The following is a 26,121-nucleotide window of genomic DNA, read 5'->3' as shown; positions in this document are numbered from 1 at the left end:
CCCATCTTACAGCGAGCATTTGCAAAAACCAAAGCTATGGTGTCCCTGCTGAGGGTGCAAAGCAAAGTGCAGACACGGAGCCACTCATGCCAGCAAGGCTGCCTGCCCCGCGCTCATCAGGCAGCACCACACAGCCCAAGTGCGGCCACTCCCATCGACAGCTCCCTGCTGGATCAAACACATGGCAGCAAACGTGCCCACAAAAAAAGAGAGGGATTGTCCATCTGAAAATCTTAACCCTCTTCTCCTTTACAGAGCAGAGGGAAGGAGCTGCCAGCATTTCCCTCCAACCCCTCTCCCCTGCAGCTTCCAATCCTACAGCAGACTGGTACGGCCTTCTTTTTAGATACCCTACAAGAATCATGTATGTAGAGTGGGAGATTTGGTGAAGAGCAGGCTATGCTTACCAACAGATCCCACTGTTTTCCTCAGGACAGTCCCGGGATTTAGCAGGGGAAAGGCATCTGGTAGCAAATCGTCGTACCACGTGGCCGTTGTCCCAGTGATTGGCAGGTTGTTTTCCAACGGCGGGCTTCGCTCCGCAGCCTCGAGCAGAAGGATCTAGACAGGGGACACAGGGAAGGCAAACAAGGTCAGCGGGATGGTTTCATACGTGGTCTCAATCCTGAGAGGTCTTGAAGCTCCTCTCCTTGCCAGCAGGAGCTGTGGATAACTCTGCATCACAGACCGCAGCCTTTTGGTGTTAAAGCTCTATTGGTTTTTTGGGCAGTGGCAGTAATCAGTGTAGCAAGCTGCTGTGTTAAGTTGCAAGTGGGTCCTGGACATGCCCTCCTTGGAGAGGGCTTCACTGCTTGCAGAGAGACTCAGCCTCACATGGGATTGTCTCCCTGGTGAGAAACATGAAACCAGGGACCAGAGCTTTCACTGCAAGGTTACATGTTGAAATCCAGAGTCATCAGGCCAGAAATTACTGAAAGCTGGTATAAGGTGAAGGGCTGTGGGATGCCCAGGGTAGCAAACTGAGGTGCCTCAGGAAAAGTCTTGGTTGCAAGTCAAAGTACAAATGCTGACCAAATTAAAGAAGATGGAGAACACGGAGCTTTTAAAGAGCTGAAGTGCTTTAATTTTGGAGTGAATAAAAAAAGGTAGGCAATTTCCTCAAAGGGCTCTACTTAGAAGTAATAGGATATTATTAAAACTCACAACTGTTTCTACACCTTGTAAACACGCTACCTTCAAATAAATCCACATCCCAATATGTGTCCCTGAGCTCTTTGGGCCATTTACAAGATAAGCTCCTTGGCAAAATGACCCCATTTTCCCTGTATGATTTAGACCACTGTTCATCAAGCTGCGCTCCCCTGGCCACTGGTGGCCCGTATGAAACTGGAAGTTAGTCTTTAACATGGCTGCAAAAAACCTAACCGCCCACAAGAAGCAGAGGGATGGAGGACCCAGGTGGACTCTGCCCACTGACAAACTCCATTAAAGTGAAGTCCAGGGTAACATTCATTGCACTTTATAATCAACATTTTTAATTAAAGTTTCCACAAAATTAGGATTTTAAGGAAAAAATAATTTTTTTTCTATTTTAATCTAAATGCTTCATTCCCCTTGCCTTCCCAGCCACTAAGCGAGGGTGGCATAACAAAGTAGTCTACAGATTTCTTTCGAAAAAGCCTGACTACCCCTTCAATTACAAACCCACTGGGAGCACTGACTTGGAGTGCCAAGCCCACGTGCTCTGCTGCAAATGGATTTTACCTCAGTTGCTAGAGAGAAGCTAAACAGAGGCCAAGGGCAACACCCACTTTCCCAGTGGGGCAGCCAAAGGGTCGGCAGCCCCTGCATTAGCCATGCCTGGGATGCAGCAGCAACCCTGCCGCTCACCTGGCAGCTGGACCGATCCCTGGCAAAGCTGCCTGCCTAGGATGGATGCAGGATGCCCATAAGGCAGGAGCAGGGCTGAGGTTTCCAGAACAAGAGTTTTGATCCAAGCATCCAGCATCTCCAGCAAAGTCTGCTTTCTAAGCACAAAGCTACACGGGAAATTTGTTTGAGGAGTGCAACACTGTGGTTTATTACAGCACTGTCTCTTCCTGTTTGGAAACCACCTAAGCAAATACTGATTCAGGGATAAGGGAAATAAAAGAGAATATGGCTCAAACTTTCCACTAAATCCCTAGAAGTTTCAGCTTTTACATGCTGTGTTGTCTTTACATAATGAAGTCACACTGCAATTATAAATGAGAGTGACTTGGCTCCACTTGTTTGTTTTTAACTTGCAATTATTACAAGGTTTATCACTTATTTATTGCAAGGCATGGTGAGAGCCAGTATTGCAGCAGTGCCAGAAATGATGAACTTCCTGCAGAATGCACTGGCCTGACAGGGGTGAATCAGAAACTAATTAAACTGGGAGCTAGGTTAAGTGCAAGGGAACTGAACCTCAGCTGTTGCAAACAAGCAAAATTCTTCCTTTATTGCAAGGATCTTTATTCATGGATCCACAGTCTTGCTTTCTGAGTAATAAGAAAGCAAAAGGGAACCAGGTCACAATGCTTTTATTCAACAGGCTTCTCTGACGCCAGGCAAGGAAGGAATCAGTTCAGTCTGTCTCTTGCATTTCTGTGCTTCTGCCCAGTGATTTATTTGTCAGACTTTCAAGGGAATATGCTATCAGTTCAACAAACACTTAAGCACGTGCCTTACCATAATCGTGCTTAATTCCCACTGACACGGGACTCAAGTGTGCATTGAAGACCTTTTCTGAATCGCTTTATACTACTATATTACCCTCTTACTTCCCCAGCAAAACACCTGGATGTTGCTAAAGCGTACTCAGCAACAGAGGCAAAACTAATCCTGGAGGTGGCAAATTAGAGGGGCTACAGCCAGGGCAGCGTTAGGATTCTCCTGCTGTGAGGAAGGGACCGACAAGGGCTGTCTTGGACAGTATTCTGCCGCAGCCCAGCAGTGCTGTGGGAAGAGATGATATTAAATCAATAGCAGCAATGGTCAGAGACCAGCAAACTGCAGGGGTCCGGGGCCCTCCTGGGCGGCACGAGCGGCACTAGCACAGCTCTGCCGAAGGTTGCATCTGGAGTGGAAGAGCTCCAAATCATTTTTATGGGTGATAATATAAATATGTTACCACATAATCAACACAAAACAGTGGCAATGGTATCCTTTTCATTAAAACAACATGTTTTAAATGAGTGCTCTGCTGATAAACGCTGTAAAAGATTTAAAGGCATGCACAGAATAATCCAGTATGCTCTTTTACAAATTGACTATATATACTTAGCAGTCATTAAGGCTCAAACCATAGTAACAAGTTTATTTTCCCTGGGCACAAAATGATAGAGGTCAGGAATTCTCCAGCCTTGAAATTGCTGAGAAATTCTAGTTTTTATGATTAGGACTGAAGAAGTGCCCAAAAGAAATAAAGTAGAAAGAAGAGAGGAGATCCACAGAGCCAAACTAAAGAAGGAAACGCACGAGGGATTTAGTCACATTCAAAAGCTCAAACTATACACAGTTTTTTCAACAAGGAATGTCCTCTCATGAGCTAGCACAGCACAAACGGGGTCCTTACGCATTATTGCAATAGCACTGGAGCCATTCATCTATTTTCTGTCACGTTCTGTTTTTCTTAAGGCTGCCATTGCCGTAGTCAAGGGACTCGAGGAGAATTCCCACTTTCATTAAACAAAAAAAGAAAGTTTCTAGCCCTCTGAGTAAACTGCTGGAAAATGATACCACAGAGGCTCACAGCCAGAAAGCAAATTAGCAAAATGTGCAATGTATTAAAGTCTCAGTATTAAAGTCTTGGTATTTTCTAGTCAATAAGGTCGAGATAGAGAGAGGGATAACACCAAATGAAGAAGAACGTGTGGTTTTGATTGGAAATCCTCATTGCAAGAAGTGCCCACCTCTGTCGCTATTACCACTTCCAACGCTAAAGTTATGCCTCCATGAAGAACGGAGGCAGAAAACATCCTAATGCCGCCATATAAATGAAATATGTCTTGATGTCATGGGTAATGTTAGTTACCCAACCAACCAGAGCAGGCACAGAGAACCAGCTGAAGAGCAGCTGTGGTTGCTGCCTGTGTTGCCAGGAGGGCAGATCCCTGCAGAAGACACGAAGGCCTTTCCTCCCCAGTTTGCGCTGCGTTGCACAAGGTGAAGGATGGCCTCAACTCTGCAAAACACTTGGGCTTTTGTCTTTTTGCATGCATGGGAGCAGAAAGTCAAATCTGAGCCTAAATGGACACGCTGAACTGGAGCTTCTGGCAACAGAGGTCCCGCCGGCATGAGGGCTTGTCTCTGGTTTCCAGACCCCACCTCTCAGACGCAGCTGAACTGGGTCAGAAAGCTGGAAAGAACTGAAATGGGGTCGCGTCTCCTGCCAACACCGCAGCAGGAGACAGGCCCGACGTAGGAGACGGCGTGTGAACGCGAAGGGAACGCAGGAGGGATGATGCACTGCACTGGCCAAGGAGCTTGCAGGCCAGCACCAGAGGTTATTGCCAGCAAAACTCACCCCTGGGTCTTTTGAGTCCTGCAGAGCCACCAGGCTCACCTCTGTATAGGATTTGGCGCTTGGTCTTCCTCTGTGCCTCAAAGCCTGGCTATTCACTGTGGGGCCTGCTCATGTGTAGGGCCCTCAGCGGGGACATTAGTGTTATGTGCCTGAAGCTCAGTCCCAGCTTACTCAACCCACCTCCCCCTTTTCTATTTGCCAGCATAAACTTTCTAAACTTCAGACACATACCACATTTCTTGCGTCAGATCAAAAGCTCAGGCCAGGGACAATGGAAATGGGAGGAAGGTTTTCATCTTCTTGAGATGTTCAGTGTCAGAGGACTTTTTTTGGCTTGTAGTTGCTTTCAAGAACCTTATTTTGGTTGTTCCCACACATCAAAAGAAGATTTCACAAACACAGCCTCCTCCTATCATCCGTCCTCCGCTTGCATTCCTGATGTCCTGTAACTAGTAGGTGCTAGAAACAAGGAAAGAACAGCCGGGCTTCCAAAGATTTCAAAATTGATACAACAGGGCTCAGAATGCTTTTTCTTTGGATAAAAATCCATGGAAATGCAGAGGGAATCATTTGACATAATCCAGATGGATATTATTAATTAATAAACAGGGGATATTTGGTCTCTTGAAGCATTGGCGGAATTAACTCCCCTCCATCCCTCTCTAAAGAGGAGGGAAAGAAACTGCATGAATCTAGCCCATCAACTAAAAATTCCAGTGTAAAACAAGATTCCCTTGATCTTGTAAAGATGCAAGCTGATTAATAATGGTAATTGCATAACTTGTTGGACAAATCTTTCTTTATAGCAAATTATTTGGCAAAATAGAAGAGTTTTTTAATCATTCATCAAGACACAGAGCTAAACAGGGAGTTTTACAAAATCTGATGCAGAACGGTATCTCTCTTGCAGCCATACGAAACCTGTGAACGCAAGGCTCCAACACAGACGCAATTGCTTGGTTTCAAAAGCCAAAAGACATTCAGTAAGCGTCCACTAAAATCTGATGAACCAGGTGCCCAGAAAGAACCTGGGTGACTTCATCCTTATTACATCCTAGAGGCTTTGGCCAAAGGGGACAAGATAATTAGTGCATGGAGGAGTTTTTGTTATATTGATAAATTATGTGGGGAGCAATAGCTGATGTCATTGTAGTGACCCAATGTAGACCAAAAGGTAAGGTTTATGTCATCAGCTATTGCATGGAAGACAGAAATGTGGACCAAAGGCTTCTGCCAATCCACAGGTAGCGCAGTTCATGCTCTTTCTGCAAAGGTATTTGGGGTTTTGTACAGTTTTACAGGATTTCCAAAAAAGAGGATGCAAAAAGTGACTGTTTCATCAGCAGGTATCTTCTGGGGGGGAATCAGAGCAGACACAGAAGCACAGGCTAGCCTACTAGTTTAGATGATACGCAGGCAATCTTCAGCAGACCATCAGACCATCAAGGCTTTGCTTGAGAGAGCAGCAGTGAGGGAAGGACTGGCAGTGGTCTTACTGGGTCACTGCACTCTGAGGCACCTGGGGAGCTTCTCTGATATTGCTACACATTGGAGATTTACCTCTGCTGCTGTGAGCCCATGCAGCCTGCCATCACTGGCACGCCGAAGTGTTAGAGCCAGGGGAAGAAGCTAGATGTGGAAAGGATCCAGCAATCCTTCAATGCCGTGCTAAGAGCTCATTGCAGAGTAAAGGACACAAAGGAGCTCAGAGTGAAATCAGATTCCCCGCCATTACTTTAAAACACCTGATAAAAATACATCGGAGCTATAACCTTCCACCCTCAAAATCACATCATTCCTCGCTGCCCAACTTATTGCTTGTCACCTGCTGCGGATGTAGCAGTGCTATGGATACGGAGCCAGGGCAGCCTGAGATGAACTCAGTCGTGACAAAGTAACATCTGTTCTCAGCAATGGCTTTGAGATCAGCTCTCTGCTTCTCACCAGGTGAGGAGCCCTCAACTCTGGCTGAGAGATTCACATCAGCTAGCTCAAACAGGCTGAGATGCCTTGCGTGCTCTCCTCCTCCACTAGACTCTAAATGAAAAGCTGCAAGAAGAGAGCAGCACAACTGGAAAAGATAAGGGGCTTGGTCCTTTCCTGGCTCGCCTTGGTGCAAGCTGAAAAAAAGGACCCAAAGTCATTTTTCTCTTATGATCATACTTCCCTTGTGAAGCTCCACTAGAATTTCTGATTAAGAATCAAGTGGAACTTTGCATGTTTGGGTGTGGGATTACCAAAGGATCTGAGCACTTACATCCCTTAGGCTCCTCACATACCTCCCTTGCCGAAACTTACTTTTTGTCCACAAAAGTATTTCCCTTAAAAAACAAAGCTTGTAAACAATGTTCCCAGGTATTAAACACACCAAAAGCATTTCCTAATGCAGACATAGGATTTGCTTGGCAAATTAAGTTGCATGTCATAGGAAAACAGAATTTTTCAAAGTTATTTTATGAAAATAAATCTATTTGACGAAAAATGCCAAACTTGTAACTAAAAGACTTTGTGGGAGGGGATGGTAGAGGAGGAGGTCTTTAAAGCCTTTTTGTGGTTCTGGCGAATGATTTACAGCATTTGCCAAACACATGGAACAGTCTTAGGGGACAGATTGCTCCTTCAATCCAACAGTGATAAGAAATAAGATCCAACAATTACTAGACTTGAGAACGAAAGGATTTTAACTGTCATTCTGAAAGACGGAAGCGTGCCCAAATGAGAGAAAGGCCAGTACCCAAACTGCTTCAAGTGTCCTAACCATAAGCATGATTATTGCTGACTAGAAAATGAGGCCAATGAGATAGATGCAAAGTTCAGATATGAACATTGATATAAAATTTGGTTTGCCCACCCAGTTTTGGTTCATGGTTCCCCCTTGTAAAAATCAGTTAGGAAGCTACATTTTATTCTTAGGGACATGTTACATTAACTGACCTACAGAAACTCAGCATTAAATCAAAAATTTTACAGGGATTGATTTAAGTTTGTTATTGCTACTAGAAACCAGATGGTTATTATACAGCTACCTGTGAAATAGCCCAAATACTCCTTAAATTCAATGCATTACTGGAGCTGGAGAAGCAGATTCTGCACAAGGTCATTAGGAAACCTTAGAGATTAGGTAAGCCACCTTCCTGTTCGGAACAGAAAGAAAATAAATAACTGCTAGTCACAATCACATACGCAACATGGAAAATCCATGAAAGTCCTTGAAATATCAAGCAACCACTAATGTCCACTCTCTGTAGGACCAGCAGCAGCCTCACAGCCAAGCAACTGGGGTTTCCCTCCCAATCTCTTGGCCATGTCACAGTACCTTGAAACATTTTCTATTTTCCAAATATTTCTTCACTACAACAGAAAATTGTTTTATTGTCTATCGGAGAAAGAAAAGACAAACCCCATAAAACATCCCAGACAGCTGCCAGTATTTCATGTAGCTGCTTGGAAGAAGGGGGAGATATAGAAACATTTCATACTATGATTACATTAAAACCCCGAGTAATGGTCCTTCATAATCAAAAGACACAGGGTAGTGAAGGTGTTGTGAGGTAATCCGTTCTAAATAAATGGGGTGATTTCATATAAATAGCAATGTATTGATCAAACTCTGCGCACAATACAAAGATTTTCTTTAAAACCTTTCAGAATCTTCTGTATGGAGAATCACATTACAAGGACTGTTTTCATGCGAAAAATATGCATGTCATTTATCAATCACACAATGAATCAATCAGACACTAGATATGCAACGTTATCTCCCTGCATTAAAGCTGTAAGTGAAATGCCACGATCTTCTCAAACGCAGTGTCAGGAGATAAGACTGGGTTATATCAACTCAGATCAAATGCTGCACTCAAGCTCCAACCAAAAGCTGGGACTAATATAGCACTGCCCATAGCTCTGTGGTGGAGTTTATTAAAAGAAACTGGGCTAACAAAATGAGCAGAAATTTTTATGCAGCTGCCTGCTTTCCTGCTAGCACTGCCTGCTGTGGGCAGCGGTGCCCCTCTCTCCTGACACTGCAGCTCTCTTGAGCTTTGGTGGAGTTTGTCTGGGCTTAGTCCTGTAACACAGGAGGGCAGCGTCAGGCTCAGGAAATTCAGAAAGGAAGGGCTGTACACTCTTCCCACTAAGAAGCCATGCTGGCCTAAGGAGAAACCTTTCATATGAAATAAAAGCAGGGTTCATTCTGCCCTCCCACCAATGAGCCTCCCCGCAGGGTCAGGGGGTGCTGTAGTGATGTCAAGTAAGATGTCATGGGAGAGAAGTAAGGTTTGGCATGTTGGGGCTTGGGGAGGGGATAGTTTTCTTCTGGCCTGCACACTTTCTTGTCCTTGACCCCAGACTCAACACCATCCTCCCTGACGTAGATTGCCATGGCCTGTACATTTCAAGCTCAACACCATCAATCAAGCTTTCAAATCTCTGGCACCCAAATGGGTCTGGTATCAAGCAAATAGAACAGGCCAACTCCATCCTTGGGAGATGACAGGGTAACTCGAAACAGGGAAGACGAGGATGGAACCTGATTCCATCTCCTTTCATCTCCTCTCCTGCAGAAACATCTCCTACAGCCACAAGGACAACCTAGAGCAGCGTTAAGGGAAGCATGAGACACATGAAGAGTTTGTTCTGCTGCATGGTTCAGCCATGTCTCAGAGTCTCTCTCCTCCCCAAGGGCTCTATAAGCACCAGTCTCTAATGAGTCATTCTTCATTCCATTTGCTCTGTGTTTATTCTTGCTTCTTGCTTTCTGATCCAACTCTCATATTACAAAAATCAGAGGGTTACTTTTATTACCTCATTTGGACACTGATCTTACAAGTTGGATAAACCAACTCATCCTTGTAATAAGAAAGATGAGACCATTCCTGGTTATATCCCCGTTTTTCAGGGGGACAGCTATAAAAGCCTGTAGAAGAAGAGTGGAGAAAGAAGAAACCAGAGTCTTGTATCATCTTCTTCCATGACTGAGTTTAAGTTTCCTTAACTTGCCTTTCACAGCCACTGGAGGACAAACATGCACTTTACATATCCTTGGCCATAACCAAGAAAGGGTTTTGGCTCCTTGTCCCCATTGCAGAGGTGTGAGGAAGAGATTGTTTTTTGCTTGTCTCTAACCTACTCTATTAAAGCAAAACTTCTCACCTAGCACCGATCTGCCCAGGTCCACAGTGCCTTCAGAGGTAGCTTTCCACACATTTGCTCTCACCATTGGACCTTGTAGTACTTGTAACAAGTCTACACAGGCTCCACATGCCTCAAAAGCCCTTACAGCAGGTGCCAATGGCCTGACCTGCTTGAAGCTGGCTGGCTCTGCTGAGCTGGCTGATCTTACCCTTTGCCATTCCCTGAGCTCACCATGGTCACGCCGGGCTGAAATTCAAAAGAGCAAAAGCAGCAAAGCTCCTCAACTTCAGCTGTCTCCAGAAGGAGCAGGACTGTGGCAGGAAAATCCATCTCCGCTCATAGGAAGGATGAACTTCCACATCTGCTTCGGCAGAACAAGACACCAAAAATCGGGGGGATCAGTCGCCAACACTGGTAAGGGATGTGTGTGCCCATCCCATGGCTCCTGTCTTCCTCCGACCAGCTTCAGGCTGTTGTTGTGGTGAAATAAGACATTACAAGACAACAGTCTGGAGAGCTCAGAGACAACTTCACATCCCGATCATCCAGCAAAATAGAAATCTTCCTCCAAAATCCAGAGCAGGAATACAGACAATACTAAACAAATTCAAGCACCTTTTAATGGTGCTAGCTATTACTGAATAACAACAACTGAGGTCATGACATTGCTACATAGATCAAACTGAACTTAAATTAACCTTGAAAAAAGGGTGAATCAGCATATTTCTCTTGCGAACAGCACCAGCATTCGGGTAATGTTGCTTCACTCTCCATTTAATTGCTACAATCAATTTTTGCACAGCACCCACAGCTTTTCAAACTAAGTGGAATCCAAAAGATTGATAATGACATTGCTGGGCTGTGCTGCAGAAGGCACCCTTGCAGAGATATGGGCTTTAGTACTTCACAATAGAAAGAAATAACTCATTTCCCTGTGTAAAAGTAAACCCTTTGATGAGCTTTGCTCCCAACTTGGGTCTCTGTGGGAGCATAGTAAACGCAGAAGGAAAGCCATCACAGCAACAACACAAACTGCCTCACTGCAGCACTAAAACAGAGACATGACGCACTATGCCCAAGATCAAGAGCTGACAAGAATCAAGTTACCCAAAGCCCCACTCCCAAGAAGGCAGAGAGGAGGTGGTGTGGTCTTGGCTATGGCTGGGACTGAGGCAGTACCAAAATCCTTCAGGTATCATCTCCAGGGTCTGGCTAGCTACATCTTGGCACTGAACTTTGCAGGCATTCGCCTCCCTGTTCCTCATGTCGGAAGGTCTGCAAGACTACGAAATCTCCAGCCATCAACACTGTGTTTGTTGATGGTGACGCAGTGCTCCCTCCTGAACACAGAGCAGGTTGCAGCCATATGGCTGCCAACATAGGAAGCATTTCCTAAGGACAGCATGTCAGGTTTGCCAGTCAGGAGACAAATGCCAGTTCCTGCACAAGTATCCTAGGTTAGAGTAGGAGACAACAGGCTCCTGCCTTCACTAGAGCTCCCATGCAGTAGGCAAGCAGGCAGCACTTCCCAAATACCGTGGGTATCTGGCAGTTGACGCCAACACCAGAGAGCAGATTGCTTTCAGGTGATGGGAGTGTCACCCAATTTAAACCAGCTTCATATCTGTAAGACAAACCCACTGACCTGGGTGCAGTTTCACTCTTGGGCTAAGACTTCTCGAGGGGATTTGGGTAGGTAGGACCTCCTTCCTCTTCCATGAAGTCCTGCCAGGGCCCCGCCTGAGGTTGCCATTAGCGTCTTACGCTTTGCTACCCAACACAAGTGCTGAGCAGCACAAGCCAGCAGAGCACTGATGCTCTGATGTCAGGACAGTCTTTGGTTATCATTTCCCAGTGAGCCAAATACAGAAAGCCCTGGAAAGCGAAGGAAGGTACAGCTGGCTACGGGATGAGCATGGGAGGGCTGATTTACATCTCTCTGAGGCTGGTCCCATGTCTTACTTGGATTCGGGACTGCACACGCAGAGGTCAGTCACCAGCCCCTCTCTCCTCTCCAAACGCCTCCAGCTCCTCGCTGCCAAAGAACACCCACCTGCCAGGTCCTGCTGCTTGGAAAAACAATCCAGCTCATCTTTGTCCTTTGCACTACAACAGTTGTTTTCACTCGAACAATTCTGCTCCCCAGAATTTCATTCCCCCCACCCCTTCATTTTCCTCTAAGTGAAATACAACTGTGAAGGCTTTGAGGAAGTTCCAGACAACATTGCTCACTCCATTTCAGCACAGACAATTCCCAAATTACCATAATATCATGCACTGGCCTCAAAAACACCACGCATCCACACCCCCCCTCCACAAAGGTTTCTCCCCAAATGCTTTTATGTCATTGATAACCAGCAGTTAATGAATAGTAACAGCAGCGCAATGCCTTAAAGGGACCAAAGCACCATATCTAACAGCCAGGACTGGGCTGTCACAGGGGGGACCACAGCTCAAAGTGGACAGACTGATTCAGCTGTTTTGTTGCTAGACTGGAACAACTTATCTGAATCCCAGTAGGTAGAAATTAAGACAATTTGCAGAAAACACCCCCACAACTTGTAGGTCTCCCCTTAACATTTGTCTCCACTAAACCATGCATGAAACCCTCCCATCTTTCAGAAAAGGGATAAAAAAGCAAGACTGGATAGCACTTGAAGAGCACGCTAATGAACAACTATTCTTAGAAAAATCTACATACCATTACTACTCTGTTTTGCACTCTACATTGGTAAGGTTTCTACAAGGCGTTTTTAGTGAGAGAGACCAGAATTGGAGTCTGCTTCTTTCCTGAGCCAGGGGAATCACTGCTTTACATCCCCACATTATCAACCAGCTGAAGGCAAGAGATTTTTCACACAGCTCCGTCTGCCCTCTGTTTCTGGAGCAAAGCCTGAGCCAACGTGTTCCAGTCAAGAGCAATGAGCTATTTATTATTTATTAGCAGCTGCACATTTGTGACAGCAGGGAAGAAGGGAGACAGAGATGCAGCTGTGTGGCAGAGCGAAGCTGAAGAGGATGTGCAGGAAGCAGAAGGAGCCAGGCCAGAGGTGAGCGATGCCCACGTGCACAGCAACGCTGCCCTCGTTCCCTGGGGCAGGGCCACCACCACAGCGTGTTCCTCGCTGTGGACAGAAGAACAGACACCTGATCTCTCCAGGGCTGCCAACTCAACATCTTTTTCAGCAGCAACTCTTGGAAATTTTTGCCAAACAGAAGAATAAAGGCAGGTCCTTACCTTGGCCTCAAGTGTATTTAGCCTCTCGGTCATATCTGCTAGTCTCGTGCAGTTCATGCATTCTAGAAAGAACAAAACAAAATGATGTAAAATTTCTACATACTTTGCATTTTAATCCACGGCTTTCAGCCTGCAGACCCTGATCCTTTTTTGATCCAAGACACACAGAAAAGTGACTCAAGATCAGTTATGGGGGGAAAATAAGTATTCAAACCCATTGCACAGGTAAACAGCCACAGCCACATGAACCTTGTTTGGGCTTGTTTAGTGGGGCAGAGTGTGAAACCAAGTTCCCAATAGGTAGAAGGTAGGTGAAGAAAAAAATTAGTTGTAAGACTTTTCATGGTGCCAACCAGCATGACCTGTTGTCACCAGCAGAGACACTTGTTCTGCCAGTGGTGCAAGCTGGTGTGGCACGTGCTGCCACCTCACAGGACTTCAGGCTGCACAACCACTACTTCCATTTAGCTCTGTGCTATACCCTTTCCTATACTAGGTCCTGGTCAAATACCGAGAAAATCAATGAACATACAAAATGCCCATCTCTGTGGAATCCTGCTCCATTCCTGGACTCCCAGGCCCTGTTACCACTTCCACAATAAATCATCTGTCTGACAGCACGAAAATCCAAGACAGACCCCAAGGTTGATGCAGACCGGAGCTGCAGCATGAAGTGGTTTCCATCTCACTTTGCTGCATAGAAGCAACAGATAGGTAGCAACCACCAAAGGGGTCTTGACAGGATGCCTTAGCAAGAACAAACATTAACATAATGGGCTCTGAGTACAGTTTAAAATCATTGCTTGATACAAAGGACATCACTTAAGTCAACAGAAGGTCTGCTGCTTTGCCTCTGTTTTCATTTCAGCAATTTTAAAGCAAGTGAAGGAGGATAAAGCCCTGAACTGACAGTCACTTTCCCAGTGCTTTGCAGCAGTGTTGAACTGCCCATTCCTAGCTCTCTGAGAAGCTTTCCAGACTGGACCACTCACCTATTGTGACTTCTGAAGCACAGCAGTTTTTAAAAAGGGAAAATGACTTGCAGCATGAAGTATTTCAGAGAATAAACGATCCATATTCAGGTGATGAATCACTGCCATCTCATGTCCCACAGAGGAGAAATACATCTCTGTGTGCGTTTCTGGGCTCCTTAAGGGCCAGAGCCAGTTTTCACTGACTGGCCACAGAAGAAGTATTTAATCCTGGTATTTCTGTAGGGCTGGGGAGGCTGACCTGTGATTCTTGAGCTCCTTAATAGACCATCCATGTGCAGCTCAGGCTGAGGTTGTACTGATGCAGGGGATGTTGAGTAAACCCAGTGCCTACCTACGGGGACAAATGGGTGAATGTGGGTTTTGGCCTGACTAAACATCACCCTGACACCTGGGACTCAGCTGTCCCCCCTAAGAAGCTTTGTCCCCTTTTGTACAAGGAGCCCCAAGGAATCTCTCCAATCTTCATCCACAAACACTTTCCAGTTTTATGAAGCACATGGTATGTACTGATGGCTCTCAGCCATGCAAAGATTTTAGCGCATGGCTCAGAGGGCCAGGAAGCTTGGCTGTTCCACGTTAGTGATTTACAGTCTAAGAAGATTGCTTGAGTGCTAACAGCAACCAATCATCCACTGCATAAACCTTCCAAAAAAATTCTCTCATTGACTGTCTATGAGGAGCTGCATAGCTTCTCAAAGGAGCTAGACATAGAGCTTCCACCTCACAATACCCAACATTTTGCAGACAAAGCATCAGACATCTGATGGTTCAGAAACACTTAGATTGAGGGATTTCCTCACAGGTCAATACTGACGTGGACTTTCTTTCACCCAACAGGAAATAATATTTGTTTATTTTTATTCTCTGCAATAGATCTTGGACAATATTTTTTGGCTTGACTTGGCCCATGAATACGCAAGTGCCATAAGTGCGTTGTCCCACAGGGAAGGAAATGGGTGAGTCTTGTTTGGTCTGGATCTGCTTGTGGTGTGTAAAATAGGGAATTACATTCTGCATGTAACCGGCTTCATGCTTTTGATCTTGCTCATCCCCATAGAAAGATAAGACTGAATAAATCCAGTGCTCCCAAGAGCCAAAAGGCGTACCAGATGTGTTACAGAGCAAATAAAATATGGAGTCCTATTCTCCCTTCTGCTGGCTTGCACATATTAATAACTCCCATAGGTTTAGAGAGACTGACTTGAACTGTCTGAAAACCATCTCTGTGCATAATTTGAGTTGGATTGATCATTTAAGCTATCTTTGGAGAGTTCAGCTCATAAAAAAGGGCTTGTACTACCCCTCTGCACAGGGGTGAATCAACCAGCTCCCAGGGGGGAGGATACTCTGATAGTTTCTGCCGGACAGAATGTACCAACAGCACTAGTCCAGCAGCCCTCTCTGCTCTTGAAGAGTGTCTCAAAGAGCCCTCTCGTGTGTTTGCAGCACAAGGTTAGATTTAAATGAACAAAATGACAGATGGGGGGAAGAAACAGCAGTGCCACTGCATGGTGAGATTTGTACTAATATCATCTTCATGTCAGTGACATCTGCTGAAACATATAGAAAACACAACACAGGTCAGAAAGAGAACTACTTAAGCTCAAGTTGGATTTGAACTCTGATCCTTTCCTTCATGAAATGCCTGGAAACCCAGATCCACACCCAAGGTACTTAGCCTGGACCCAAAAGACATTTAACTAATCCAGAAAGTGGACATCCTAATGCAAAAGATCTTCTGTTGGTCATCCTGCCAAAAAATCCTTCTGACATTTGTTTATCTAACCAACAGACGGACGATGCTTTCAAACACAGAGATGAATGGTCAGCGCTGCAGTTACAGACACTACGTTCAAAGCTCGCTCACAACACACTGGGGACCAGGCTGCTTCAAGGTCTGGGGTCATTATCTGTCCTTGCAGAAAGCCTGAGAATGGTGGTGACAAATCAAGGTAATAAGTATCTTCCCTGACTACTATGCACTGAAGTATTTAGTGTCTAATCCTGATGGCTGGTGGTTCCAAGGCCTGGGACTGTGAACTTGAATTTTCTGATCAGGGTGAAAGCAGTCTGCTTTATTAAAACGAGCTTGAGAATCTCACATCATTATTTCACATGCAACAAATATAACGTTGGGGCAAATACACATACTCTCTGACCTGGAACTCCAGAGCAGACGCTTTCCATATCTGCAGAAATCCATCATTTGTTGCTACACAGAACCACAGTTTATTTCCCTCATATTCCTAGTTGGCAGATTTGTATTTTTCCAGCTAAACTCCGAGAAAGGAGCTGTGATTTCACTCTATGAAGCCCAACCTCAAAACACATGGTAGGATTTGTTTTAGAAGTGTTCCAGCAGGGAGGATAAATAATTGAGATAATGAACATGAGACTGTACCAGCATATCGCATGACACCCAGTCCGTCTCCATAATGTCTCGCTGTTACTGTCCTAGCACACCTCTCCCTTCCCGCCCTCCCATTCCCCCTCTCCGGCTGCGTGGGTAAAGCAATGCAACTGAAGGGAAAGAAAAGTCTAACGTATCAGAGATGTGGTAGACTCGGCATGCTGAAAAATAACAAGTCATGTACCCTGTGCCAGCAGTGACCCACTTAACCCTGATCTAATGGTTGCTACATTTGACCGATCTTCGATTAAAGGCTGAGCCAGTGCCTCCAGCGCTGCAGCTTTGCAAACAGGCACCGGGCTGTAAGCCTGTGGCTTCCACAAGGATACGCTCCTACAACAAGCGTCTTACAGCAGTGAACGACTGACTTCAGGTGCCTTGCTAACTTAGCATTCCAGCTTTGCAGGGCTTGAGCAGCGTTTGCATAATTTCATGATTAAATAGTTGCACAATTCAGCTGCTCAAGGCTGAAAGCCCCACAAGTCTTCAAACTCCTCACTCGAAACAAGAAAGGTGTGATAACGGCTTTATACCAATGGGGCTCTAATGATTTCAGCACAATTATCACAGTGGCACTGAGGAGAGTAAAAAAAAACAGGCCAACTTTCACCATGGGGCCGCAGGTCAGAGTTTTGTGCAAAACAGCAAAGAAACCTCTTGGCATCTCTGCCCCATTTCTCAGCTCTGACAGCCCACGCTCATTTGTATACCTAGAGTCTCTGCAGAATTTTTCAGTAGATATAAATTGCACAGCTCAACTGAAGTCAAGGGATCAAGGCTCTGTCTCTCTTTTTCTTGATGGATTACTCCAAAATTCATATTTCAGAGGGGAGGCGGAGGAGGTGGTTTATAGCATACGAAAGGGGAGAGAATTCTGGAATCACAAAGCCTTTGTTTAAACAAATAAAATCTTTGCAGCCATTTTTTTTTCAAGACCATATTTTGCCATTACAAGAAACTTCAACCTTGCAATGCAATGGGGCGTAGCACACAGTCAAGTTTCGGGACATAAGAATCGCATTTGCAGCTCATGCTTCAACCTGCTCGGGGCTTTAAACAATGCACTTTCCTCCTCTGAGTCTTACTTTCCTTTCATCCATTTTTAGCATAATATTTCTTCTGTAAAGGACCCAAGGTCAGAGAATAAAAAATGACCAAATGTTACATACAGAGAAATAAATGAGTATATTTGATTTCTGTGATAAAACCTGCCTGGCAGCTCTTCTCTTTCCATCTAATAAAGTCCACCACTTCCATTACACTTTGCAGAAATGGACATGCACAAAGAGGACAAACTTGGTTATCCCCAGGGTAGGGGGAGCAAGCCAGAGCTGCATCAAGGTCACGCCAACAGCCCATGTTTACAGCACTGGGAACGCAACAGCTTTAACTCTGCACCAGCAGCTGCGCAATCAGGACTACTCAGAGCAGGTCTCCACGCACCACGCTGTTACGGTTCAGGGTGCACTGTCTTATAAATCAGTAACACACAACTTGAGTAGGTCCAGTTTGAAGAAAGTTTTGTCTTTCAAAGGAAGCAGGAGACTAGCTTTTCTCAGTTAGTGGACACTTCTCCAGGCCAAGTTCAGAGCAGACTCCGAACAAATCTGGAAGAGCATGAGTGAAGTCCGCTAAATTAGTCCAGGCAACCATGTTTCTTTGCAAGGAGAAAAGGATGAAGCCCGAAACTCCCAGGGAAGTAAGAAGCACAGCTAACTTCTACTGTCAACTCGGTGAGCACCTGAGATGTTACGCACCAGAGATGTTACATTTGGACACTCACAAGATAAACCACCAGACCACTAACCCCTCCATCCACTTGTTGCCACACACATACACACAGTCTAGCAAAAAAAAACAAACCAGTGACACTTTCAGACTCCGGCACATGAGAAAGTTGAAGTCAAATTCCACAGCGGAAATATGAACACAAATCTCCTGTGCCTACCTAGGTGGCCCTCAGCAGGGGACAGCCAGTCTGGGCTTGCATCTCCACCCCTCTTTAATTTGTCTGATTTGACCCTTCCAGCCTTTTTACATGGATACTGAGTTTCCCTAAGTAGTTTATGTTCTGGCCCTTTGCAAAAGCTTTCGCCAGTGCTTGTGAAGGATAGCAGGCCTAAGCCATAAATCACAGCCAACCTGGGATCTGTTTTTTCAACACGTTTCCTCTAATGAGAGTCAGATGTTGGCTAGATAGATTTTATTAATTGTACTTGTTTAGAATCAGTCATGTCTGTAGCTCTGTAATGGGGTTTGAGCATGTGAAAGGCAAAGGGCTGACAGCAACCGTGGAGAGGAGGAACACTTTTGTCGCCCAGTAGCCTCTGGTCTGAAGAGCAAACAGGAATCAAAGGTCTGGAGAGCTGCGGGAGAGAAGGGCTCCTACCGGCATATCGTACGCCCTGGCCATGGCTCAGGACCCCGTAAGCTGGAGCAAGAACTGTTTCTCTGTAAGGGGAAGCTCTCTGAGTTTTGTTTAGTGTAGGATCATTAAGACTCAGCTGCAAGAGTCTCTCAGTTTACTACCATGATATTTACTTGTTGCATGCATTGCAAATTTTCACCTTTTGGCAAAGACAGTGGCAAGGGAAGAGCCCCAGATAGCCGGGGTCTCTCACAGCAGAGATGCTGGGATAGACAGGCCAAGGCACCTGACTGAAAAAAGAAGAGCTAGCTCATTAGGTCCCTCCTCTCCCCAACATGTCAGTGTGTTCAGCTGCAGAGGAAATCTGTATTCTTGCTGAATTGCAAACATTGCATGCTCTAACCTAAGTGCGCGTAGACTGGATGCGCACAGAACACACCAGCACCTTACAGTGTCCCTTCTGTTCCGGCAGTACAGAAACGGCTGAGCGAGGCTGGGTCTCACCCACAAGCAAACATGGAAGGAGGGCGGGAGGAGGGAGAGAGAGCATCTTTCTTTTTGCCCCCTTTCTGGGTCCAATAACTACTGAAAACGGTAGGCTACTCGCTTTCAACACACAGTTCCTCTAATCCCAAATTCAAAAGCAGCACTGACAAAGCCCCACAACATTTCTGCTCAGCATGACCGTTAGCGTAATTAAAGTATTTCCCAGATAAGGAACTGGAGGCTCAGAGGCATTTAAAGATGGTCTCATTGACCAAAGATGGTTTGTTGTCTCCCACAGTTTTCACATCAGGATTTTACAGGATGGAAAGTTTTATCTTCACCTGTAAATTGTGAGTTATTAGGCTGCCTATCAATATGAAACAGAACACCTATAGAATATTTTTGTCTTTTTACCATCATTACAGATAATTCACCACCTCTGCTAGGAGACCCCGATCACTGCCAAAATATCTCCATTTGTAATCTCTCTCTCTCTCATATCTCTATTATAATAACCCTTACCCTTAACTTTACTGGCTATCTTTTAAAAGCAGCTCAAATTTCCTTTCTTATGAGAACTGCTATCTGATCTTTTTCTGCTTGTAAAATATTCATACTTCATTTTCATGTCTACTTTCTTCTACCTTCTTAAACAGGAAAAGGCTTTTTTCCTCTGGATAAGCTATAAATATTTTTTCATTATCATGATATTCTGTGATTTTGAAGTGTCTGTAAAAAAAACCTGAGCAAAAAAGAAAGTTTACTATAAAATGCACCTTTGGAGTAACAACTACTATTCAAGAACCCACATAAAATTTGGTACATAGTTTCAAGTGAAAAAAATGGGTGTACTTTTTTAAATTTTTGCAATATTTTCTCTAGATTTTTTTAAAAATTATTTTCATAGTTTCTTAATGGCATGTTTCAGTCTTAAGTTTTGAAATAGCATTTACTTCAAAACTCATCTAAATTAAAAACGAAATGAACTAATTAAATAGTCTTAAGTGAAACTAAATAGTTCACTTTGGGTCAAATGAAATAATTTGGGTTGACCCAAACCCATATTTTAGTCATTACGTTGTGTCAAAAACCTAAAAATTTCCATTTCAGTTTCTCCCAAATCATTTTTCTTTCCAATTTTTTGGTTTGGCAAATAGACCCAAAAAACCTCCATTATTCACCCAGGTCTATTCTTAAACAGCTCACATCACTCACATTGTTTTATTTAAAATTTCACACATGCACACTCCCACACCACTAACTAATTTTATACATAATTGCTCTCAGCCTGGGGATTTGTGCTCTTTCACAGCGCCAAAGATCTATTTTGCCGGTTAGGCCTGTGCTCTGTTAGCATATGGAATTAGATCATGATCATTTATTCACAGGCAACCACGAGTTGCGAGATCCGTGTTCAATCCATCTTCATCTGTCAGAGTAAGGTTTAGCAGGGAATGACTGGATTTTGATGCAATGCATTTTGCTAGAAATGTATTATCTATTACTTTTAGAAACACCAAGGACATTTTACTAATGTAGCCCAGCATAGTTGCCTGAAGACTGAAATGATTAAATGATAAAAAAAGATTTTACCTATCCAGCATAAGTCTGTTAAAGCCTTGCTGTCTATGGAGCTGCTGAACATGGTGCTCCCAAGCGATGCCGGTGGTAATGTGGGTGCCCGGTACTTCTGATATTGGACAAAACAACCCTCCCATGAGCCCTTTACTCCCCTGCTTCACCACTGTATCACTGCATGGCTGTAAAGCACACCAAAGCAAATAAAAAGCCAGAAAATAAAGCCACATAGGTATTATGAACAATATGTATATACAAACCTCTCACAGCAAGATAGGGCTATATGCAAGCTAGATTAAGAGTCCCCAGACTAAAAGGAGGGAGCCCACATGCCTTCCTGCCAAGGAAGCTGAGGGCACAGAAAACATCCTCCTCCTATAGCTGGTCCAGTCCTCAATACACCAAAACCCAGCGCCTGATACCCACCATCATCGAACCAGACTCATCTCTCTATCACTCCCTGATCTATGACATGGAGTGATACTTAATGGGACCTGGCTAACTTTTCAAACCCAGTCCAAGCACACATGGGAACCCCACTATGCTTGAAAGTTCATCTCCAACTGAGATGGTCTCACACCCCTCACAGAAAAGACTGCTTTTCCCTGCTGGGAGAAGCAATCAAGAGAAAAATGCAGTCAAAATATGGTGTAATGTAACATGAAATAAGGAAGCAGACAGGACAAAAGGAAACATTCGAATCAAGGCTCACCATAAAGTCTGGAGGGACTCTTATAATATTGGTTCTGCACCTGTGCATCACAGGTCAGAGAATCTCTCACAGTCTCGAGCCAAACAACGTGTGCTTAACTGGAGTATGTCTTTCAGAAAGACACTCTAGAGCCAGACAATCTAGGTTTCTTTAGTGAACTGCATCCAAAGTTAACCATTGTATAAGAAAATACACCTCTTGTTTCTAGTTTGGATTTCTAACATTAAATTCTACCCCTGCTTTGAGTTTTATTACACTTCAACCTGCAAGGACTAAAGACACCTTCTAGGGTTAGACGCCTTCTTTCTCCACAAAGTCCCTGTAACCCATAAACATGTTACATTTAGGACGTTCAGTCAACCACTAGTGGTTCTTCATCCAGAGTATTTAGCACTTGGCTTCCTTTAGCCAAGACAAAAAATGAGCTGGAAGACCAATAACGAAAACAATAGTTTAAGCAACTGAAAAGGACGGTCTGAGTTCAGAAGAATTTGCCTCCCTGAATATCAAAATACTATGTATTATTATTATTATTAGTGCCAAGGGCACTTTTGCAAATCTTTGATTTCCCAGGTCAACATTTCAGCTTCAGGTTCAACCCACCGTGGTTTGTCCGTTCCCCACACTGCACTCCTTCCCCAGGCTCTGCACGGCACCCCACAGCCCTTGTTCAACACACCATTGCTCTGCACAAGGCTGACTGTCACTCAGCGCTTGAGAGCTGGAGTGAAAAGGTTCAAGGCTACAAGTTAGTCAGTCTCTTGAGGATCATTACTCCGCCTAATTCTGCTAATTACCCTTTGTTGGCCTTTATCTAAATCCCTCAGAGCCTTGCAATGGTCCTTATAGATCTGAGCAACAGAAAGAGGAATCCCTTCCACATTTCTCTGCAGCTGCGATTTTGTTCTCTGAGACATGAGGGACACTGGGAAGTCAGGAGCCCTGGCGCATCCCTTCTATCATCTGTCTGGTCCCCATAACGTGAAGAACAAGGTGACACTTGCATCAAATTAGTGGCTAGCACAAGGCTGTGCAAAGGACTTGTTTTTGTTTGTTTGTCCTTTTTTGTTATTTCCTTATTAACTTCTGGATGAAGAAAAATTAGTAAAAGAAATATCCACTTGGGGTTAGCCAGGCACATTTCAGTTTCAGATTTTTAACTCTTAAAAATAGCTACACCAGGCTATTTTTCCAACTCATTTTAGAATGAAAAATCAGAGGATATCCATAACCAAAATGTTTTCCAGAATTCCCGCATCCTGTTATTTTTAACCCCAAACTCACCAAATGCTTCCAAATTTGGGGATTCATTTACTTTCTGGTGAGACCGAGCCTTTATTCACAATTTGCCTATTTGCGCTTTCTCTGATTTATGATATTTACACAACAATGAGCACCATAGTATAAGCGTCCCCTAAGAGACATCATGCTGTTGGTAGTTTGAGAAGCTTCATTTTGAGGTTCTAGCAGCCTCCACCTTGAAACTCTCCTAAAAAGTGCCTTAAATGGCAAGTTTAGACCCATGACTGAAGGCCCAGCATCCGGGGAGATTTCTCCTGGAACATGGCAAGCATTGGGTAAGGCTGGGTGTCAGCCAATCTTCTCTCCCACGCCTGTCACCCCACGCACTCAGCCCCAATATTATGTTACTCTTACAGCTGTGGAGGATTTGACAATGAATTTTGACCCTCCCTCTGAGCACTAATGAGGAACGGGGAGAACAGCCAGTGAGTCCAAACCGGACAAATGCAGAACGGTGCAATTTGTCTGCAATACACCACGAAGAAACTGGATATCTGCAGAGACACCTTCATTCCCCCCAACCCCACACTTTCTTCTCACAACAGCTCAGCATCAATAATCACTTCTGAGCAGCAGGCAACTGGCAAATAAGCCCCAACCAGGGCTTTAAAATTAAACAGCTAGAGGATAGCTTCAGAGGCTCAATGCACAGTCACTGGTGCCTGCTGCCACATCATGCCGCTGGCAATAGGGATGATGTTGGCACTTTCAAACAAGCACAGGGCCAGATTGCAACTGGAAGGAACAACCACAATTCTCCTGCAGTCAAAAGGAGCTCCTAGGTTTCATACACAATGAGAGTTTATACCCAACAGCACAATCAGGAAACTTGAGGGCACTTAAACAAATCAAATCTCTTAACTGTTTAAGTTCATCCTTCTCCGTGAAATGTGTCTGGAAGACACTCTCAAGCACTTCACCAAAGTTAATCACCCAAACCCAAATCATCACAGCTCACAAATCCTTTAAACTCTGAGAATTCACTTAATGCTGAACAGCTGCCAGGCACTCGTTCGCTTGCAGCCACAGGAACAGCTTTCTTATCAATAAATGGGGATTCCTGTGTATGCAACACCCAGTAATGGAAATGACTCAGTCAAATGCCTCTGCTTTGAGATTAGGATATGCCCAAAAAGTTGCAGGCAGCAAAAATGCGCTAAGTGCAGCTACAGGCCAAGCAAGATGCACATTCAAAATAAACAATGGAACAGTCCCCTTCCAGAAGTGTGAGGACAGCCAGCGTAGGGGTTGCTATAAAACATTGAAATGGGCTATAAATTGCTGTGCTTCAAGACCCAAGATGCTACAGTTTTCCTCAATAGGAAATAACTGGGCTATCTCCAAAAACTGTTGGTAAATGAGGACTTTAACGATGACAACTGCATCAGTACAAAAGCAATCTCCTATTTTAGCCCAATTAGTGCGGTGCTAAATCATCAGCCCAGGCCTTGCCTTTTGCAGTTGAAAGAGACACATCTGTGAGACTCTTCTGTTGCATGTGTTTTATATTATACTCTAGCACAATATGTATAAACTAACACTATTCTACACTTACACAGCACCTCATCTGGAAATCTGAAAGCGATTTATGAATGGTGGGCATCTGTGACATTTTACAGATGGAAATTGAGGCATGGAGGGATTCTGTAATTAGCCCCAGACTTGCACAATGAGTCAGCTGCAGAGCAGAGCCCATTATTCGTTGTGTAGTAACATCTAGTGTCTAAACACAGAGGGAGTCAAGTCTTTCCCCCCAAAAAGTGTACAAGCAGGCCCAAAAATGCCACCCATGTCTGCGTTCAGACCAAGACCGTTGAGGAATAGTCGGTGTGAACATGTATCCTAAAACACAGTCTCCCCTGGTAGACAGGTCCCTCTGTTCTTGTAATACAAACGCAGGCCAGAAGAAGGGTTAATACGCCTGAAAGTTTTCTGCTTTCTCCACATCAGTTGATCTAATAAAAAAGATTGATTCTCCCCGCAAATCTGGCCTCGCTTTAACAAATCATTTGATTTGACACAAAGGACTATATTCAGATAGTTTAAATTCCACTTTAGTCCCTGAAACTAAAGTTTCTGATGGCCTGAATGCTTAGAAACAGCCAATAGGAAACACCAGGCAGAGACACCCACCTTGGGTAGGGTTGAAAGTGTCTTGAGTGCGGCCAGAAGCATCTGCGGATCTCTCTATACTGTAGTGCTTATAAGCCTACGAGGAATGTCACAGTGTTACAGAAAACAGACAGCCTTTTCTATACCTTCTAGAAATACAGTAGCAACTCACACTACTGAAGCACTTCCAGTATGTAAGCATAATACTGTATTACCTTCCCACCTTGCCCAAGACAGTGGGCCAGATGCTGGGAGCGACACTCCCAAGGTATTGGGATCCAGATCACCAAGGGGTAGAAAAAGCCCATGACAAAATTCAAGCAATCCAGGCACTTGCATTAGAAAATTTTTGACTTCTTTAGCTTGAAAAGACAGAAAAGCATCTGCAGCCAGATCTCTGTTGCAACTTAAAACAGACCTGATTTTTAGCTCTCCATTATTCCCTCTTGGTCCTGCCTACATCAAAGTTAATGAATATTGCAGTTGTAAGGAGCTGATTTTACAGTGCTCCTGCCCTCAGTCTACCTGTTCTCTACTTATCTGGCATGTTTCCTTCTAAAAAGAAAAAGAGAAAATCCTCATGTCATGTGGTGCCACGTACACCCTACACTGCACATACTTTGTTATCTAGTCTCCAGGGAAGTTGTGGAATACCTCCTGCACGTTTCATTGTTCATTTCAGAATAGTCATCTCCCCTTCCCAGACCTCAGAGAGCAAGGCCCAACCACTCTAGGGGCAATACCTCTCTGCTGTGCCGTCTGGCCCCATACTTCCAAAGAGTTTAGCCTACATCCTGAAAATCAGTGTATCATTTGGAGGCTAAATGACTAAGAGCAAACCATAGCAGGAAACACCTTCAAACACAGGACAACTAGAAGAATCCTAGGCCAAATTGCTGATAAGCAGGATTCCTTACACAGTCAAAAAAATCCCTAGCCAATATCCTCTAACCCCCATTGTCAAGTTATCAGAAGAATAACAGCATCAGTTAGATTTTGCCTGGATGAAACCTTAAAGGTGCACGGAAGCGTGCAATGGAGTAAGCCACCTTTTAAAATAATTTAATATCTTGTCTCCTCAGAGGGCCATGATGTGTAGGGGGCAGGACTATTCCTGCCCTCTACAAACACAGAACAGGGCAGAAGTTGAAAAGGGCACAGCCACCAAGGGAGAAACTGAAGCACAAAGTGGAGAGAGACCAAGGAAATAAATCACCGCTTTAAAAAGACAATCCAGAAACAAGACTGGCCTGTGGTGGGACCAATAATAAGGAATG

General features: G+C 44.4%; 1 protein-coding gene across 1 annotated transcript in view; it reads right to left on the bottom strand.

The window, feature by feature from the left end:
* COL26A1 (collagen, type XXVI, alpha 1) overlaps window positions 1–26,121 on the bottom strand; it is a 180,100-nt gene that overhangs the window by 28,152 nt on the left and 125,827 nt on the right. Inside the window, exons 4-5 of the mRNA XM_009319292.1 lie at window positions 12,882–12,943; window positions 408–561 (exon numbers count right to left, since the gene is read on the bottom strand). Coding sequence (XP_009317567.1) covers window positions 408–561; window positions 12,882–12,943 — 216 coding nt within the window. The remainder of the gene's footprint in view (window positions 1–407; window positions 562–12,881; window positions 12,944–26,121) is intronic.

Source organism: Pygoscelis adeliae, unplaced genomic scaffold (genome assembly GCF_000699105.1).
Source record: "Pygoscelis adeliae isolate BGI_AS28 unplaced genomic scaffold, ASM69910v1 Scaffold282, whole genome shotgun sequence".
NCBI lineage: Eukaryota > Metazoa > Chordata > Aves > Sphenisciformes > Spheniscidae > Pygoscelis > Pygoscelis adeliae.
The sequence above is the reverse complement of the archived record's forward strand: the minus strand, read 5'-3'. Positions and strand labels throughout refer to the sequence as shown.